The 20,740-nt window shown below is 44.3% G+C and overlaps 1 protein-coding gene across 3 annotated transcripts in view; it reads right to left on the reverse strand.

The window, feature by feature from the left end:
- ACOX3 (acyl-CoA oxidase 3, pristanoyl) overlaps window positions 1-20,617 on the reverse strand; it is a 76,015-nt gene extending 55,398 nt beyond the window's left edge. The window contains exons 1-7 of one of the 3 annotated variants that reach the window (XM_075260574.1): window positions 20,339-20,500; window positions 14,707-14,851; window positions 13,284-13,517; window positions 8,389-8,463; window positions 5,686-5,775; window positions 3,810-3,953; window positions 3,610-3,698 (exon numbers count right to left, since the gene is read on the reverse strand). In XM_075260574.1, coding sequence (XP_075116675.1) covers window positions 3,610-3,698; window positions 3,810-3,953; window positions 5,686-5,775; window positions 8,389-8,463; window positions 13,284-13,517; window positions 14,707-14,844 — 770 coding nt within the window. In that variant the 5' untranslated portion in view covers window positions 14,845-14,851; window positions 20,339-20,500. Of the gene's footprint in view, window positions 1-3,609; window positions 3,699-3,809; window positions 3,954-5,685; window positions 5,776-8,388; window positions 8,464-13,283; window positions 13,518-14,706; window positions 14,852-16,417; window positions 16,597-20,338; window positions 20,501-20,544 lie in introns of those variants that run through there. The other 2 variants (XM_075260555.1, XM_075260564.1) reach the window with 2 other exon arrangements.
- Window positions 20,618-20,740: the final 123 nt, after the last annotated feature.

The raw sequence follows: 20,740 nt of genomic DNA on the forward strand, positions 1-20,740 counted from the left end.
CTATAGAGTTCTGGTGTTGGCAGTGAATATGGAGACAGACTCTTATGTAACCAGACAGCATGAGTGAAGATAAGGAGGCGGAGAACAGCCTAAGAAATGGAGAGGGGAACAGATTTCTTTAATAAGATATATTACAAAGTTTCTTATATTCACCCATACTATTCATTTATGAAAAGTGGTTTTATAATTGGAGGTACAGTAATAGGGTAGTAATATGCCCCTTCACCCCGTCTATAGTAGGGCACAGGTGGCAGAGTGTACGAGGGCAGGATCATCGGAGACACATAGCTTTGCATTGAAGCTGTGAACACATATATTCTATAATATACATAGGGGAATAAAAAAAAATTGCTGAAGTATACATAACCTTTGACTATATCCAGTGACATAATTATGAAAACTTTCTATTAACTCTTTCATGACTTAAAGCCTGTACATATACTTTGACTTTCCTATTTGTCCAGCTCTTTGTAGATCGCGTACACCGAACGCCCTCTAAACTCGCTCCATCTGACATAACATATTATGGGTGTTTTTCGGATGAGGTAACAGGCGGATAATTGAAACAATACCGTGTGACAACTAGAGGGCACGTTCCCATACACTTCACATATCGAGTGTCATCTATGTAAAAATCTAATCATCAGAGGGTGTGGACAGGTTCTGCTCCATGAAATGCAAACAAACCCCAGAAAATGTAGGCGTCTCGTAAGCGACTCTGCCGAGAGTTATTCATCTATTTATAGGGACGTTCTCTGGCCTGTTCCATCACATGAAAATGAGATTTTAGGTATCAATATTATTCCACCTCTCCAATTCCCAACTACCTACAGCACTAGTCTACAGTAAGTGTACAAACACATTGGCCCAGGTTTACTATCGTGGTTACGAGCAGACACTGGCGTAAACATGGCGCATCTTCCGACCATAATTTTTTGACATGCTAGTCATGTGGGCGTAGTGTAAATGTGCCACGGCGCGCCAAAATAGCAACGAAAAAATTCAGTGACAAAGTTAGCCGACTAAAAGCTTGTGTCAACTGTCCTAGGTATTATTTAACTTGTATTGGTCCTAAGTGAGAGATGGTTTTACAATCTACGGCTGCGTTCACAAATATGCAGGCTTCAGAGCTGAAATCTCCCAGCATTACTCAATGTGAACAAAAAACTTCCAAGTCTTTATATAGGTACTATACAGTTATCTACAGGAAAAACTATTTTCTATTGAATATAGAAAATTCCTCTTTATTTTCCGCCACCATATTTGGCGATTCAAGGCATTGTCATTCCGTTGCGGCATTAATGGGAAACAGAGAGGGGACTCCCGAGCTGTGGAATCTATGGCTAGTCATCCGCAGAATCCATGGCTAAATCACGCAGAACGCTGAGCTGTAAAGCCCACCCTCCTGACAGTGGGGAGATATCGGTGCCGAAATTAAAGGGGTTTTCCAGGCAATTTTTTTTTTTTTAAAAGGTCTGTTAGTGCTATTAATGGGTTAATAAGTCCACCCCCATAACTTTAGCCGTGTTTCCAATGATTTCTGGGTGTCCGTGGGAGCTCCTGGCATCCTCTGTATTGGTTTACATGAAGTAGCTTCCACACTACCTGCTTCTCACTGCTCCCTCCTCTCCCCTCTCTGTCTCCCTAGCTATCTCGCCAACTATTAGTCCTTCCCAACTAACTAACTAACTAACCCAGGACCCCTTCCTCCACACCACATCATACTTACCTGACTTCCTCTTTGGTAGAAGGCTCCTCCTTTTATTTCATGGTGTACAGGCTGGAGACGCCTCTCTTCCCCTCTGCAAGAGAACTGGAGCTGTCCCCGGAGAGGAAGATACATAAGTATGATGGGGTTGGGGAGGAAGAGTAATGGATTATCAAAAAATGTGCCTGGGGTGGTCACATGACTGTCCCAGAGATATGAGTAATTATAGATTTTTTTGTGAAAGCTCCTCTTTAAGGAAGCTCAGTCATGTGAGCTTTTCAGAAGGAAATTACACCATGGGTTCAGTTTCTGAAGGGCTTCAATATCAGACTCCTCAGGGAAACAAAATGGTTGTCTCGCCGGAGCCATCAAAAATGGACACAAACAATTCTTTGATGGATCCATTAAAAAAAATAAATAAAAAAATAAATAAAAATCAGATCACGGTATGCACTGTGTAACCATTTGCATCCATTAGTTTGATAAATCCGTTTCGGATTCGCAACGGGCGTGTACTAGTTGCAGATGTGAACATAACATAATGAAGTTTCAGAGTAGACATTACTGCAGGGTTTTGTGGACTGACATAACAACGCTGACAGAATAACCTTACTTCATTCTCTCTACATTTAGATTATGCTTTATAAACATCCTTACAAGACAGCAAAACTGCACAAAGCAAAAATACCATTGACTGTACTATGGTGCAATAGTGCCCCCTGGAGGCTGAATATAGGATAAACATAAGTATCCTGAAATAGGAGTAGAAACAAGCAGATCTAGATTATAGAAGCAAAGACCCACAATAACACAACGTCCATGAAAATCAGTGCACCAAAGGTTTCTACAGAGGGCAGTATTCTCTTTCCAATATTTCATGTAACTCACCTGTCTGTGTCCCCCGTCTAATCTGCCCTTATATTACCATATACTTATATTGCCCATTTGCCCCATTATAATCTGACCTCCATATGAACTGTATGGTTATCTGCCGATACAGAGGATTACTGTTGTGGGGTCGGAGGTCTACAGGAGTATGTGGTTGTGCATACTTTATAAGATTTGCCTGCGAAGACCACTAGGATGGTAAGGCCCTGTTCACACAGGGCATGGATAGCAGATTTTGGTCCTGATTCTGACGCGGGAAGCTTTGTCAGAATTGGGCCAAAATGCACCTGCCATGACTGTAGCAGCTTCCTGCTCCGGAGAAGGCCCAAATGAATGAGCCTAGTCTGGAGGGTGCTGCCGCAAGGCGGACGCCGGGGCTGAATCAGCTGCGGAATCCGCCTGAAGAAAGGGCAGCTCGCTTCTTTTTTACATGAGTGGCAACATGCCGCTCACGGAAAAAAGTAAGCTAGCGGTCTACATAAACCTCTATTGTGTGGGGGCGGATTCTGACGTGGATTCGGCACCAAAATCCGTCCCCTCTTGTCCCGTGTGAACGAGCCCTAAGGGATAATTCACATGGAGTTCTGTGTGTACACATTCTGTCGTGGCTTTCCGCTCCGGATTAGGCCCAAATGAAAGGGAGTAGTCTGGAGGGTGGTGTCGTGAGGCGGAGGTCCGCAGCCGATTCAGCTGCGGAATCCGCCTGAAGAAAGGGCAGCTCGCTTCTTTTTACCACAAGTGGGAACAAACCGCTCACAGAAAAAGGAAATGACCGGCTCCCATTGATTTCAATGGGAGGCAGGTTTTTGAGCAGGATTTTGACGTGGATTCGACATCAAAATCCTGATCATTTTGCCCCGTGTGAACTAGCCCTTAGAGAAAATCTGTAAAACTTCTACATTTTTAATTATTTATATTTGCAATAATGTTTAAGTTTTAAATGTCTACAAATTGGAGAATTGTTATATTCCCGAGAAAACCCCTTGAAATAAAGGTTACAAAACATGACTTACCCATTATCTAAGCCATTCTGGCCCAATTTCTTGCCGACGTCACCCACCATCACCCCAGGCATAGGAAGCAGAGTTTTGGGGTCCCGAATCTAAGTATTAGATGGGCATTATAGATTATAAAATACAAAAGTGATCTTTTTATTGGATCTTAATGATTTCCACATTGGGTTAGTTGTCCATAGTAAACAGTTAACACTTACCTGTACAACAAAGAAGTGCAGTCCGCGGCATTGCCCGTCTGTAGTGTACAGCTGGGCACACACAACAGCGTGGGTGGCGTTCTTCCCCATGTTACCCACCCAGAATTTAGCTGCCTCAAAGTCGGGGGAGTTGATGATAAATTCCTAGAAATAAACATACAATGACATTACAATGGCCTACGGAGAACTGTATACTGTAGCTGTCCGCATGAGTAGCCACTGTTATACTGAAGTAATGGTTCGTTTTTTTTTTTGAAGCCCCGGGGTCCTGGGATCACTAGCAACCAAGAGCAACATGAGCATAGAGGTTGTATGTTCTCCCTGTATTGTGTAGATCACTGACTTCTACAGGAGTGTTGTGAGCATGCTCCATGATAAATAATAATATAATAAATTTTATTTATATAGCGCCAACATATTCCGCAGCGCTGTACAATTTGTAGGGTTCAAATACAGACAAAGATACATTACAAAGAAAGTCATTTCACACAATGGGACTGAGGGCCCTGCTCGCAAGAGCTTACAATCTATAAGGTAGAGGGGGTGACACAAGAGGTAGCAGGGGCGGCATTGCTTATACAGTGGTCAGACACTTTTGTAATAGAGGTGACTGTCATTACATACACATAAGACTTTATGAGCCGTCACCAGTCGTGTCCTTTAACATGTGGATGGAGCTTGGACAGATAAAGTTAGCATGAGATGACATCATATCATGTGGGATGATGTGGGAGCGGGGACAGAGGAGGGTTACATTTTGGGGATTCTAATTATAGAATGGAAGGGTTTACGTTACAAATTGTGATAGGCCTGTCTGAAAAGATGTGTCTTTAGTTTGCGCTTGAAGCTGTAGAAATTGGGAGTTAATCTGACTGTCCGGGGTAGAGCATTCCAGAGAAGTGGTGCAACTCGGGAGAAGTCTTGTATACGAGCGTGGGAGGTTCTGATAATAGAGGATGTAAGTGTTCGATGATATGTGCAGAAGTCATTGTACAGGAAGGGGGAGAAGGTGAGCTGTGACTATTTCCTATTGTAAATGGTGGATGCTGTGCTATCTATACACAGATAGTTGTAATCCTGCATGTAATGATAATAAGGCGAATGCTAAGAAGTGATCTCTACAGAACAGGACATGCCTGCTAATAGTGAAATCAGAGGTGAGGTTGAAAACGCTAAGATTTCGGGATCTTTTCAAAATCTAAATATTGATAATGTTTGGGAGTAAGACACATGGTTGCAGAATGATCCCCCTCTGGCCCCACTTATCTTGAGGAGGTTTTCGAGGACATCTCATTCTTCACCATTGCCTATGTGTATTATATACATTGCTGCCAATTTTCGCTTACATGGCCGCTCTGCACCAATTCTTTGTATCCTGTCGCTCTTTACTGTTCCACTATTGTAGCCAGAAATTAGGCTAGAGCAGGGAATGGTTATGGCACTGCTGGGAGGGAAAAAGAGGGCTGTCCGCCCAAGTTTGGGTATTTCGTAGCCCCAATTCTGATCCAGCACAAGGAAACAGGAGAACTGCAGCATGAAGGTCGCAGACGTGCAATAGCTGCAAGTTCAGGATATTAACAATCCCAGTGGGGACCCCGAGGGCATCATGTGAGTGGCAATTTTTTATATAAGGTACGCAGGAGACTTTAAGGGGGCATAACTAAGCCAGGGAACCGTACAACAGGTAAGCAGGACATTAACCCCTTGTGTTGTCATACCTGAGAATCCAAGTGGGACATGAACGATATAAAACATACTTATACAGTGTACATCACTTGCTGCATCCAGGCAAACATGGAGGTAGACGGACAGGATTCCGACAACAGACAACGCACAGACCTCCAGTAGTCTGAGGCGGTCTGGTCTCTTTGCTTACCTTGGTAGAAGCATCAAAGATGGCGGTTGTCCGAATAGCCTTTGTATTACTGCCGTGACTGAGTTCCGTAAGGGCAAAGCAGCCAAAAATCTAGAAGAAGAAAATGGCATCTACAATGGTAAAAAGACCAAATAACTCCAACCGAACTAACAAAACTGAAAGGTGAAACCGAATCATAAATTGCATTAGGGCAAGTTTACACTGTGCATTTTGTGCCAATGCGAAATCTGCCGCATAAATCAGCGACAGAAAGATTTCCTACCCCATTTATGTCAGGGCACTTTTTTTTTTTTTAATCGACTAGCTGCTTTGTTTTAGTTGCCAGACAATGAAGCGTTTGCTATTGAAATGAATGGGAGGAGGAATTTTAGTGGCAGATTTTCCTGCAAAAATTCCCCCGTGTGAACTGAGACTATTGACAATAAAGGGAATCTGTCAGTGATTTGGGACACTAAAGCCTTGATGTAAAGCAATCCATGGCTGCACTACAAAGTTGTGTACTCACCCCACAGCTGTACTTACATGGCCTGCACAGTTCTTCAGTGAAGAAAAAGGAGTAGACTTTAGCTTCAGTGCGCATGCGCCGGTTCTTAAGCATACGTTTCTAGGTTCACTGAAGAAATGCGCAGGTGCCGGGATTACCGAAGACGATTCCGATAAGTAAGTATAAAAGTTTTTTTATTTTAAAGGCAGGCATGGATTTGGGCGATTTGGGACATTAAAGGGGTATTCCCATCACGCTTGCTCACTAACCTGCAGGCTGTTATGCTCTCTTCACTTCCTGCTTTTCTCGGCACATAAGTGGGTGGGGTTTCACTTGCACGGGATTGGTTGTAAATTCATTACCACAGTGTGAAGCTGATGTAGCAGAGCTGGATTTGAGTCAGTTTGCATTACATACAGAGGTACTGGACTCCCTATCTCAGCCCTTATCAGCCAAATTCAATTAAACTGACTGATAAGAGCTCAGAAATCCTGGAGCTCTCACCTCCCCTATCTGAGAAGCTCCACTATTTAAAAGACACCAACAGCTCAGAGCTGCTCCCAGCCCCTCCCTCCCCCCCCCCTTCAGAGCAGGCAGCTACATCACTTGACAAATGAGCAGATAATCCCAAGGGCCATAGAAACGAAGTGTAAACAATGAAGTAAATAAATGAAGATAGCGGCCAAACAAAGCAGTTTTGATAAAACAATGCATTTAGGAAAAGTCTTAAATCCACATAAACTAGCAGTATAGATAGGATGCTTGTGATGGGACAACCCCTTTAAACTTCCAGTCTAGAAGGACCTGAGGGTGGTTTAGTGTCCCAAATAGACCAGACAGGTTCCCTTTAAGATGATCACAGATTGTGGCGCTCTTGGAATCCTCAAATATCAGATATAATGTGTCGGCAAAACCAGTTGCAAGTGTTTAATTTCCCAGCAGCGCCACCACAGGGAAAATAGAGCATTACATTGAAATAAATGTGTAGTAATATTATAGGTCCCCACAACATGAGAGATGCATTTTGCAACCGTTCTCCACAATTCCTTTGAAACTGACCTAAAAGGGGTTATGTGGGGAATAAAATCATTTGGCAGTGATCTCAACCCACCATATGAACGCACACAATATTATACATCCGAGTCCCCTGCCCTGCTAATTCCTTCACTTTCACAGCACTTTGGGGAACCAGAAGTCTTGTCTCCCTGCCTCTTTCATGACACTCGGACTCTGGATCATGTGACCAACCTCACTCTACTCTGTGTACAGGGGTGTAACTACCGGGGATAACGGTTGCCACAAGGGCTGGGACACTAGGGGGCCCGGCGGCAGCTGCTGCGGATTGGTTTTTGTTAGTTTTTCTTCTTAATAGGCCATTACCTGCTGGAGTAACCCTATTTACTTACTGATCCTAGCTCCTGCTCACGGCCGCTTGTGCTTCCCCTTGTGCAGAGGCTGTGAGCAGGAGCCAGGATCGGTAAGTAAGGCCGCGGGCCCATGATACCTACAAACACAATCATTATACTCAGAGGGTCTTTTCAGAACCCCCGAGTATAATGATCGGAGGCCCAGGGGAGGTGAGATTAACATTAAAAAAAACTGTGATATTTACCTCTCCTGGCTCTGAAAGGCTTCAGGCCTACTTATGTGACGTCCCAGATGTCACATGAGCCGGGGCTTGTGTCCTTATGCATCACAACGTAAGCCCCGGCTCAAGTGATGTCTCTTCCATCATTGAAGATGGCCGACATCAGCGGGGAGTGCACAGGAGCCCAGGAGAGTTAAGTAACGGTGTTCTTTACGTTTGTATCCTCCCCTGGGTCTCCGATTATTATACTCTGTGGTCTGAAAGGTGGTCGGGGTGGGAGCATGTCAAACGTTCGCAATGGGGCCACGCAGCAGGTACAAGCAGCAGGTGTAGAGTAGGATTGGTCCCATGACTCAGAGTGGCAGGAGAGAAGATAGAAAGACAAAACTTCTAACCGTCCGCAGTGTTGTCAAAATGTAGCAACAGTGTCATGCTGGGGGGCCCGGGATGAAGATTACTAAGTGTGCTTATATGGTGCAACAAGTACACTGCAGAAAAGATTTAATCCCTCACATACCCCTTTAATGTTTCACAAGAAAGTCAGATTGTGAGGTCCTTTAGGGATATGTACTAATACGAGGAGCCGTTGTGGTGTGCACAGTAGTCTGCAGGTTACTTATCATAAACTTACTTCCATGTTGCGCGTCTTATTTAGAATCGTCTCGTGCCTCTCAGTACCTGTATTTCCAACAGCGGTGGCAAAGACCTGGGAAATGGAAAAAAACAGTTATGTGGCGATCCTAATAGAGCTACATACCTATTAATATACCTGAAAGCCTTCCATGCACCGCGGGTTCACTCTACGGATGCAGAGGAACACGATTACCTTGTTCCAGGCCTAGTCCATTTATGTAGAGAGCACTTGTACAAATAGGGGCCATTGTAATAAAAAATACCCTTCTAAATAGTACAGATTATGAGGCCAGATTGGGCACTTACCTGGGAACATCAAGCAATTTAGTAAAATATCTCTCAAGTGTCTTCTACTTTGCAGATCTGGACACTCATGTACTCTTCAGGCTGTGCAGGGCGAGGGTAAGAATTCTTTTCAGTGGAACAAATTGGTTCTTATTTTATTAAAAGGGATTTCCGAGATTAAGGATTTTTTTGGGCCATAGCCATAGCCTTTCCTAGCCTTGGGCCGACAGCCTTTCCCTGGACTGATCAGATGCACGGAGTCGCTCCTGGCGCTTGTGCTATACATTACACATGCAATGTTTTTATGGCGTTCACTGTGCAGCCAAAATGACATGTCACTTGTATTCTATGGATCAGTACGATTCTAGGGATATCAAATTTATATAGTTTTATTTATGTTTTAACCCTTTAAAAAAAATCCCAAACTTTGCAAAATAAAATTTCTTGGAGCCGCTGTATTTTTGTATACAAGGCGCACAGGGTGTTATTTTTTGTGGGGCCACGTGTACTTTTTAGTTATACTATTTTGGGGAATGTCTATTGCTTTGATCCCATTTAATCAAATTTTTACGAACGAAAACAGCAAAAAAAAAATTGTATTTTTTTTAGGTTTTTTTCTGCTACGTTATGGAAAAAAATATTTGTATTTTAAGTTTGTAGATCGGGCGTTTTCGGACACAGGGATATCTCATTCTAATACCTATTCTAATTATAGGACTCCCAGGGAGTATGATCACTAATGCATTGCAAATAAGCGGACAAGCCTGGGAACATACAAGAGATAGGAGACATTTAAAGGGAATGTTCATGTTAAAGGGGCTCTATCAGCAATATCATGCTGATAGAGCCCCACATATGCGTGAATAGCCTTTAAAAAGGCTATTCAGGCACCCTAAATGTTATATTAAACTACCCCCCCGTTTTAAAATAAAACCTTAAAAAAGAATGTTATCTACTTACGGATCTTCAGCGGGCATTCAGGGTCCACCATCTTCTTCCTCCACGCCTCTCCTTCCTCCGATGTCCTCCGGTCCCGTCCTCCTCCGGCGCTCGCGACCTGACGCCGATAAAAAAAAATGGCCCGGGCGCCTGCGCAGTAGTAGAAGCCGCATGCTACTGCATATGCGCCCAGGCCATTTTTTTATATCAGTGTCAGTTCGCGAGCGCCGGAGGATGACGGGACTGGAGGACATCGGAGGAAGAGGAGGCGTGGATGAAGAAGACACACCCTGAATGCCAGCCCAGCGTGCACGATCTGTAAGTAGATCACATTCTTTTTTAGGGTTTTATTTTAAAACTGGGGGGTAGTTTAATATAACTTTTACGGTGCCTGAATAGCCTTTTTAAAGAGGACCTTTCATCAGATCGGGCACATGCAGTTTTATATACTGCTAGAAAGCTGACAGTGCGCTGAATTCAGCGCACTATCGGCTTTCCCGATCTGTGCCCGGTGTAAAGCGCTATCGGTCCCAGTACTGTAGCGCTTTACAGTCAGAAGGGCGTTTCTGACAGTTAGCCAGGAACGTCCTTCTGCCTCGCGGCGCCTATCACACTGTACTGTGGAGCGGGGAGGAACGCCCCCTCCCTCTGCTCACACAGCTCGTCCATAGACGAGCATTATCAGGAGCGGGAGGGGAGAGTTCCTCCCCGCTCCACAGTACAGCACGATAGGTGCCGCGAGGCAGAAGGACGTTCCTGGCTAAGTGTCAGAAATGCCCTTCTGACTGTAAAGCGCTACGGTACCGGGACCGATAGCGCTTTACACCGGGCACAGATCGGGAAAGCCGACAGTGCACTGAATTCAGCGCACTGTCAGCTTTCCAGCAGTATATAACACTGCCTGTGCCCAATCTGATGAAAGGTCCTCTTTAAAGGCTATTCACACATATGTGGGGCTCTATCAGCATGATTTTGCTGATAGAGTCCCTTTAAGTAAAACAGGCCCAAACATCTAACAGTTTACTAATATATCTTTACAGTGGTTGCAGTGCACTTATCAGATATATATATATATATATATATATATATATATATATATATACATACACACACACCGGTATATATATATATATATATATATATATATATATATATATATATATATATATATATATATATAAAATGAACCTCCTACATATCGTTAAAATCTATTCTTAACCCCTTATCTGCTGTAGGGGTGTTTAGTGACATAATGAGCAGATGTCTTGTGAGAAGGTGTCATCTTGCTTCTGAGAAACACAACTTGTAATTTGTATGCAAAGTGTTGGGTGGATTCGGGGATTGGTGGTGTCAGTCAGAGGAACCTGTTTTTGTCTGTGGGTGCTACACATTAGGATCTGTCGATCTTTATTTTCGGGTGGAGCTGGGTGGCAAGCACAGGTGAAAGCATTCTGGCAGACAAGGCTTGCACACTATGGTGTACTACACATGCACCCACTGGTGTAGCTATGGGAGGTGCAGAGGCAGCAGTCGCTACTAGGCCCTGGACCCAGAGAATTGCAGACGTTCCTCAGCCACATAAAATTGACCTCTGGTCTGAATGGCACACATTATATAGGGGCCCCAGTACAGATTTTGCATTGAGGCCTAACAGCTTCAAGTTACCTGCACAGCTATTTGTGTGAAATGAATCGAGAACAATATGTCTCTGCGCAATCATCTCTCTCCCTTCACTGTGGCCTCAAATCGGGGTCAGGGGACCCCTTTAACCACTTCAGTGCCAGCCCAATTTCTGCTTCAGGACCAGACACATTTTTGGGTATTTTGTATGTTCAGTTTTGAGGGTCATAACATTTTTATCATTTGGGTTATTCAACTAATTTCTGCGGGGTTTTTTTCGGTGACCCATAGGGCTTTATTATTTTTATATTCTTTTTATTTATGCATGTTTTTTAAGGGGTTTTTTTTATATTTCACTTTTTCACTTTTCATTTATTTATTATTTTTATTTCATAGCACAAAGTGTTACTAATAAACTTTATAAAATAGTTTCTCCACTCTCCACTCCGGTAATTTTTATTTTGTATGATGTCATGGGGGGGAGGGCGAGGCTAGAATCTGTAATAAGGGCATTTTATTGACATATTATATTAATTTTTTTAAAATAATTTAACTTTAATTTTTATCTTTTACTTCCACTTCTTTCTTTCTTTTTTTTTTCACATTGTGTCCCCATAAGTTTATACTACACCTTTGGGGACATCTGATGACTGTTTTTAATGATGGTGGGGGAGGCTGATCTCCCCTGTAACTGGGGCTGATACATATAGCCCCAGTTGCAGGAGGAATACAGCCTCCTGCCCATAACTACAGAGCTGATGTGGGTCCTGTATGACCCAACAACTCTAACAAGATGTGATCCCGGCGAATGACGTAACCACCGGGTCAAAGGGGAACCGTAACATGGCAGCTCCCACAGTGTGTATACAGTGCTCATTGAGCGTTCAGAACACAACGTTCAGGAAGGCAGGGATGATAATGTACTTTCCCTGCCTTCTCTAGGGGAGCTCCAGCTGTAGATACAACCAGCTCACTGTTTCTACAGCTGCACCATTATGTGCAACTGCTGAAAACTGCAAGGACGTACTGGTACGTCCTTGCAGAACAAGAGAGCCACTTCCGGAAGTAAATACTCTATAGGTGGTCAGGAAGTGGTTAAAGAGGACCTTTCTCCACCTCCAACAAGTCCAGTTCTTTACATCATTTAGTAGTTACTGCTCCACAGATTCTGGTACAGCTGATTCCAGCACAGTTGAAATTTTTTCTCTAGCCCCCACCATTCCTGAGCAATCAGTGCTGTTAGTTTTGGTGTCTGATATGGCATTTAGACTCTGTACTGTCAGGAGGGTGGTGTCAGGCAGGAGCAGACAAGGCGTGTGATTCTGAGCTCTGACACTGGCTGCCTCTGATTGGAGCTCTGAATCACGCCCCCTGCTTGACACCGCCCTCCTAACATTACAAAGCTTAAATAGCACATCAGGCACCAAAACTAACTGCGCTTGTTGCTCAGGAATGATGTGGGCTAGAGAGAAAAATCCAATTGTGCTGGAAACAGTGGAGAGGAACTTGAATTAGCAGAGGTCGTGAAAGATCCTCTTTAAGTAATCAATAAACAGAATTCTTTTTGCTCTATGTTCACTATTCCAAACATTTTTTTTTTTTTACTCCAGTACATCTTTAATCAAAAAGCAGGTTTAGTAATAGTCTTAATTGAAAAATTCCTACCTTGTGTCTACAGCAGATATGCACTACTATGTGTCTCCACAGCAACAGACAACAAATGTTTGGTTAGTCTGACCCTGCAGACTTATTCCCTTCCATTTGTCCCCTAGTTCTTCCTAATATACATATATTATACTATCCAGAAGTAGGGGAAATAGAGAAGACAGTATGACTTCACAATCAGACTACCTAGCGATTATTTGTAGTCTGATACCAAGGAAACACAAAGATCTGCACTGCAACTGTAGAGAAAAATATGGTAGAAGATTTTTAATGGATCGCAAAGTTGCTTTTTCATCTTAGATTAATTTGAGCCATTAAATATCCGCACATTTGGATATAGCCTTTGTAACTCTGACTAGACAGTGAAGAAACCTTTGGACTAACCTGCGTGTCTAGGAAATATTTAGCAGCCAGGGACCAGTCGTACATGCCCAGACAGTTGATAAGAAAAAGTAATTTCTGCGGTTTTTCCATGGTTGCCTCAAAAGTCAGAAAGTCGTATTCAAATATCCTCTTGCACCGTCGAAACGTCAATTCTCTGTACTTCTCCAAAGGCAGATCCTCTCCAGGTTGACGGTAGAAAAGTGGATCATTCTCAAGTGTGGAGAAGATATTTTTCTAAGGACAGAAAAATAATAAAAATTGAAAGGTCAGTTGTGAGAAGTAAGGCTCTGGAGACGGAATCAAAGTCATAAAAAAGTTACCGAGAGCGACTTTATAGTTTGTTGTATATTTATTTCCATAAGAATTACATTTTTTGACTCTTAATGATCTTTACTGCTTCTGACTAATCTTGGCTGTGATTTATAGAGGAGTCAGAGCAGGTCTTAGAGATGGGTTATGGAGAAAAAGAAGAGTCGGAGGTCTGGCATACTGACTCCACATCCCTGGTGAGAAGCCTTATATAAAGTACGCCATAGCTCAGCTTTATAGACCTCTGAGTAGGACATAGTAAGGAGAAGGGAGTTATAAGACACTACTCCAAACTTACAGTTAAGGCCCCGTTCACACGGGGCAAGAGGGGGCGGATTTTGGCGCAGAATTCAGATCATAATCCACCCCATCACAATGGTGGTCTATGTAGACCGATAGCGGAAAAAAGAAATGAGCTGCCCTTTCTTCAGGTGGATTCCGCGGCTGAATTAGCCACGGTGTCCGCCTCGCGACAGCACCCTCCGGACTAGGCCCATTCATTTGGGCCTAATCCGGAGTGGAAAGCCGTGACGGAATATGCACACACATAATCACGTGTGAACTAGCCCTAAAACTGAAAACATCAACTCCCAATATCCTATCAACCAGCAGCTTTCCATGCATGGGAGTTGGAGTTTTACATCAGCTGGAAACAGGGCCACTTTAACCATAGTGCAAATGGAGCACCGCACTGGGCCCTATGGTAGTAAGGGCCCCCTCTGCCAATCCAGATTGAGCAGGACAGTCCCGCTATTCCGGGTGGCAGGCAGAGATCTCAACTTCATCTGCGTCCTCAGAAGGTAGATGAAGTTGAATACAATGGTGACGAAGGAAGCTACCAGTTCCGTGTTCCACCATTCAAGCATTATGGAGACGCAATGAATGGCGTCCTGCAGACCTCACTATGTCCAGAGGGGGGAATATAACTTTGTTTTTTTGTTTAATTTATATATCACACATATCTATGGTCAATGAGTGGGGGCCACATGAGAATACATTAAATTATTGGGGGCCCACTTCCGAAACCTTTACACAGGGCCCATTAGAGTATTAAAACAGCTCTGGCTGGAGAGCCACAGGTTTGCTTCTGAAGGCCTTACTTAATGTGCCATACCTTAAAAGCGATAATGTCTTCATCTTCCAAAAACATCACCATGTCTTTCCAATTGAAGGAGGCCTTCCGGCGGTATTCACTTAGAGGTCCGCTGGGTAAATCAGGCAGCAGGTCATCTTGAACTGTGGCGGTGGTCATTGTTAATCTGCTTGACAAACAATATTGTGTCATACACTGGAGATGTCACTGAACAACCAACCAGATATCTGTTGTCACCGTCCATATGCCACATAAGAGAGGATGGCTAACAGGTAACAAGTGAGACTTTAAGGCTCTTTCCACCTTCCCAGACCATTGTTTTATCGTCCGAAGTAAACCTCAAGGTAAAAAAAGAAGCCACTTTACAAAAGGTGTACATGAAATATCTGCTACCATTTTGTTCCTACAGCTACAAATGGAGACCTATAGTCTCATCACTTCTATTTGTCCTCTAAGTTGTGGTCACATACAGAGACGTATAGTAGAGGACAGGTAGAAGGGAGTGGGACTGCGGAGGATGACTACACAGGTTTGTTTGTTTGACACAAAAACACTACGCAAGAGCTGTTGAGACTACTTGGCTAGACTCAGTTTGGTCACTATGTATTGTCATGTATAGTGACGACCAAGCAGATGAGCAGTGTTTGGCCACGTGATCATCTAGTACCACTCGAGTTACTAGCCATTGGTACCATCATCGGCAATCCCCAGGACCAGGTGAGTAAATTACTACTTCCTGGACAACCCCTTTAATACAAAGATACCTATGGATGAGGTGAGGACCTTTGTTAGGCCCTGACTGCTACGGAAAACATGCGATTGTATCCTGGAGCTAAAATGGGCTGACGCTGGGTTCACACTAGCGCCTGGAGTCCGTTCTCAGCTTTCCGTCTTCTGCATGCAGAAGACGGAAAGCTGTCAGACCAGGTCCGACCGAGAGCGCCGGTGAGCGTTTTATGCTCTCCGCCGCGAAACCGTTTTTTTAAAATCGGACACAGAGTACTGCATGTCTGACTTTAAAAAAAATGGTTTTGTGGCGGAGAGCATAAAACGCTCACGGCTGGACATCTTTTAAACCCATTCAAATGAATGGGTATGAAAGAGTCCTGCAGCTTTCCGTCTCCTGCCTCTGTTTTGTGCAGGAAACGGAAACCTGCATGAACGGAGACCGGCCGCAGATGTGAACGAGCCCTGAGAGTGGAAAACACTCCTTGCGTGAAACTCCTCAAATGCCATGGTCACCCACCTCTCCCGCCCAAAGGCGATTTATCCAGACCTGTATTAGGGATTGCTTGCTTACATTTCTTTATCCATGCTCTACATTGCAAAGTATATGAATGAATCTATATAATGGCATAACAAGTCCCACCTTGAGAAGGCCCCAGAGATGTATTTTACAACACTGTATACCCGGGACTCAGTCCCTTCCCCTATTTAGAGGGTACAACCTCTATCCACCCACTAGATCCTGGACCACTACTTTTAATGCTTTTGTATTACGCACAGATACAAATCTTATTAGGGTACATTTACACACGACATATATTGTGCAGACATTTTGTACTGATTTGGTTATTGCAGAACTCAATGCACCCGCTGTAGAAACAATCCAATTCAAATACATGAAACAGATATTCGTTTGCAGAAATGTATGAAACAAATCTGGCATGTGTGAATACACCCTTAAAGCCGATAGGATACATCCTTCAGATAGACAAAGCTTTATACTTACTAATAAGAGGGAGAACGAAAAATGGAACCCGAGGATTATGTGCAGCAGATGTTGTTGTGTATGAGGACAGGTCTCCGCGCAGATCCTATCACCACAGTGACAGTGTATCACAGATCACTACTCGCACCGTATTATTTGCTTATCCTGATTGTAGTGATACAATGGCTGGACTTGGGACTCTACCGTGTAGAGCTATTAAAGTCCTTCTCTGTCATGTCCTATTGTACCTTTGGCTTTAACACTCACATAGAATATTAGATAGCAGATGTAGCGTGGGTCATCCAACTGGGTAACCTGGTGAATCTTAAAGAAACCTGTCACACTGAAAATACTGTGTGCTCTACAGGCAGAATGTTATAGAGCAAGGGGAGCGGAGCAGATTGACGTAAAGGTTTGTGGGAAAGGTAAAACGCTGTGGAATATGTTGGCGCTATATAAGCAAGAGAAATAAATATTAGCAGCAGAAAAACTGATAGGACATCTCGTATGAAAGCTTATACAGCCAGAGACAAGACAGCGCGGCGTGGGGAACCGCTCAGGTAGATACTTGGTGGCAGTGCAGGAAACAGGGACACAGAGACGCTGAAAGCACCTGTTCTCCCAAAATATACCCTTCGCTTTCTCACATAACTTCCCCTCAGTTCTGACCCCTTGGGCGAACACCAGACAATAAACAATGAGTCCGGCATCCGCATTGCCTTGCAGTTTCCCGGCTCTGAGCTCCACTGTGAATCTAAAGTTTTGAAGGGACCAGAACCATCTAGTCACGATGGCATTCTTGTCCTTGGTCCTGCTCATCCAAGTGAGGGGCAAGTGGTCGGTCACTAAACGGAACTGCCTCCCCAGCAAGTACTGTAGTACCTCAGGGCCTCTAATGCCCATTTTATGGCCAGGCACTCTTTCTCCACCATGCTGTAGTTCTTTTCTGCTGGTGTGAGTTCCTGCTCAGGTAGGTGACCGGATGTTCTTCTCCATTCACCTCCTGAGACAGGACAGCTCCCAGCCCTACATCTGATGCGTCCGTCTGGAACACAAACTCCCTCCTAAAGTTGGGCGTAATGAGGACAGGAGATCCACTAAGGGCCACCTATAGCGCCTGAAAAGCATTTTTCGGCCTGGTCATTCCACTGCACCATAACGGACCCTTTAGAAGGTCCATCAGGGGAGCAGATACCGTGGCAAAGTTGGGTATAAACCGCCTGTAATACCCAACAATGCCCAGGAATGACTGAACTTGTTTGGTGCTCAGAGGTCGAGGCCATTCCCGGATAGCATCTACCATGTTGACTTGGGGTTTGATTATTCCACGGTCGATCACATACTCCAAATAGCGTCTCCTCCATCCCCAAAGCACACTTTTTGAGGTGAGCAGTCAGCCCGGCTACTCTCAGAGAATCCACTACAGCTTGTACCTTGGGCAGGTGACTCTCCCAGTCATTGCTGAAAATGATGATGTCATCCAGATATGCTGAGGCGTATTTTCTGAGGTTTCAACACTATGTCCATTAGCCGTTGGAACGTGGCTGCGGCCCCATGGAGCCCGAACAGGAACATGACATAGTGAAAAAGTCCCTCAGGGGTGATAAAGGCAGTCTTTTCTTTGGTGCTGTCTGTGAGGAGTACCTGTCAGTACCCCTTAGTGAGATCAAGTGTTTCAGTAACTTCGTCTACCCGAGGCATAGGGTAGGTGTCAAACCTAGACACCTTTAGTTTTAGTTTGAAATCGTTGCAGAAATGCAATGTCCCATCTGGTTTGGGAACTAGGACAATGGGACTGGCTCATTCACTTTTGGACTCCTCAATTTTGACATTTTCTGCACCGCCCCCGAAATGGCTTGTCGACGAGTCTCAGGGACCTGGTGCGGCCTCGTCTGTACTTTCACGTCGGGCTTGGTAACATATCATATTCTTAGCTACAAACTCATTGCTTTCTTGCAGTTGGCTTTTTTTTTTTTTTTTTTTTTTTTGTAGATATAGGGATCACAATGTACATTTTTTTTCCCTACCAGTATGTCTTTGTAGAATGGGAGAAAATCCATGCAAACACGGGGAGAACATACAAACTCCTTGCAGATGTTGTTCCTGGTGGTATTCGAACCCAGGACTCCAGCGATGCAAGGCTGCAGTGCTAACCACTGAGACACTATGTTGCCCCCTTGCTGTTGGCTTTTCACCACACACCCTTTAAGTGTCTGATTGGAACTTACCTGTTCTCCCAAACCACACCCTTCACTTTCTCACACCGGCAAGATATTTCTATTTTTCATGAAAATTCAGGTACCCATCAAAGGGGTTTTCTCACCGCAAATTGATTTTTAACACTGATGACCTATCCACAGGACAAGTCATCAGTAATGATCTGTCGGGGTCAAGTATAAAAACTCAATTTGGGGCCAGAAAACCCCGAACAGCACGCTCCCATAGAAATGAATGGAAGCACCTGGCACGTACGCTTTGCCGGCGGCCGGTCGCTTAACCCCCCGCGTGCCAGACGCTTCCATTAATTTCTATGGGAGCGTGCTGTTCGGAACGGCTGTTCCGAACAGTGTTCGCTCATCTCTAATAGTGACACATATCAGATTTGGAAAATGGGCCTCTGTCAGAATGACCAAAACTGGTTATGGTGGAAAGGAGTAAGGGCACATCATTGTCTCTAATGATGAACAGATCCTGAGGGACCATAAGGCCCCGTTCACACGGCGATTCCACGGTGCATATTCCGTCGCGGAATGACGGTGCAGTATACGGCATCCCATCGCGGCTTTCCACTCTGGATTAGGCCCAAATGAATGGGCCTAGTCTGGACCGTGCTGCTGCGAGGCGGACGCTGCAGCTGATTCAGCCGCAGAATCCGCCTGAAGAAAGGGCAGCTTGTTTATGGTCTACATAGACCACCATTGTGAGGGGGTGGATTAGGACGTGGATTCCACCAAAATCCGCCCCCTCTTACCCCGTGTGAACGGGGCTTAACGGACTTCTTTGTCTGGGATTTCTGACAGATTCTGCACTGGACAGACACCCAGCTTGAAACTTACTATCAGGTTTCTACACATATTACAGAGTATTGTCAAGTGACCATCGTATTAAATAACTATTGTACAAAGTGGAGGAACACCGAAATTATAATGTCCCACTGAAAATCTACAACAGGAGGTCTTTCACTCCCCTCAATGTATCATCTCTTTGCTGATGCCTACAAATGCTGGATATGTTCCCATGAATGTTGCTTTCCAGAGAAATTAATGGGAATTCAGCATGACAGACATTTCAGTTCATGCCTAATATTTTTTATACATTAACCACTATGGGTGAGATGGTGCAAAGGTGGAAACATTGCCTCTGGCAACCAATCAGATTCCACCTCTTATTTTTTTAAAGCATTTTGAAAGACATAAGCAGAAACCTGATTGGCTGCCATGGGCAATGGCTACATTTTCCTTTGAGCAAGCTTTAATACATCAGCCCCTAACATTCATGGAACTCCATACAAATCATAACATCTTACTGTGATCTAGTAGGACATGCTGAGATCCATAGATCAACCACAGGCACACAGAGCAGAGACTGATGATGCCCCCTGCAGCCATACCTAATATAATCTAGCAGGGCATGCTGGGACTTGTAGTTCAACCACAGATCCACATCCACTGAGCAGAGACTGGTGAAGCCCCCTGCAGCCATACCTAATATAATCTAACAGTGCATGCTGGAACTTGTAGTTCAACCACAGGCAAACAGAGCAGAGACAGGTGATGCCCCCTGCAGCAATGATCTATTAGGGACTCATAGATCAACCACAGATACACAGAGCAGACAGTGTTGATGCCCCCTGCACCTGCTGAGATCTAGTAGGGCGTGCTGGGACTTGTAGTTCAATCACAGAGCAGAGCCTGGTGCCCCCTGCAGCCATACCCAGCTCACCTCAGTAACAGCTCTGATCTTCTAGATTGTAGAGTGCAGAGTCTAAAGGTGACAGCCAAATACAGGAGCTAATTCAACCAGCAGAAACAGCCTCTGCATAAGGAGGGGAAGTCACTTCCGCCATGTTTCTTTTGGGCAATATTTCTGACACTTAATATTCATTTCTCTATAAACGCGTGGTATTGAGTAACCACATTCTACATTACCCTGGTGAACTGTAGAAGCGAAAAGCCAAAACACTGAATCGTCTGTACAATTCATACAGTCCGAATGAGACTGTTTGCCCTAAACCAAGATGGCTGCCGGTAAATCATTCCTAGGAAATCACCAAGGCGAATACGTCATTAGCCCGAGCTCAAATTGATACAGTCTATTTACTCTGTAACTAATTGCCAGTAAGCA

This window comes from Leptodactylus fuscus, chromosome 1 (assembly GCF_031893055.1).
Source record: "Leptodactylus fuscus isolate aLepFus1 chromosome 1, aLepFus1.hap2, whole genome shotgun sequence".
In the NCBI taxonomy this organism is placed as follows: Eukaryota; Metazoa; Chordata; class Amphibia; order Anura; family Leptodactylidae; genus Leptodactylus; species Leptodactylus fuscus.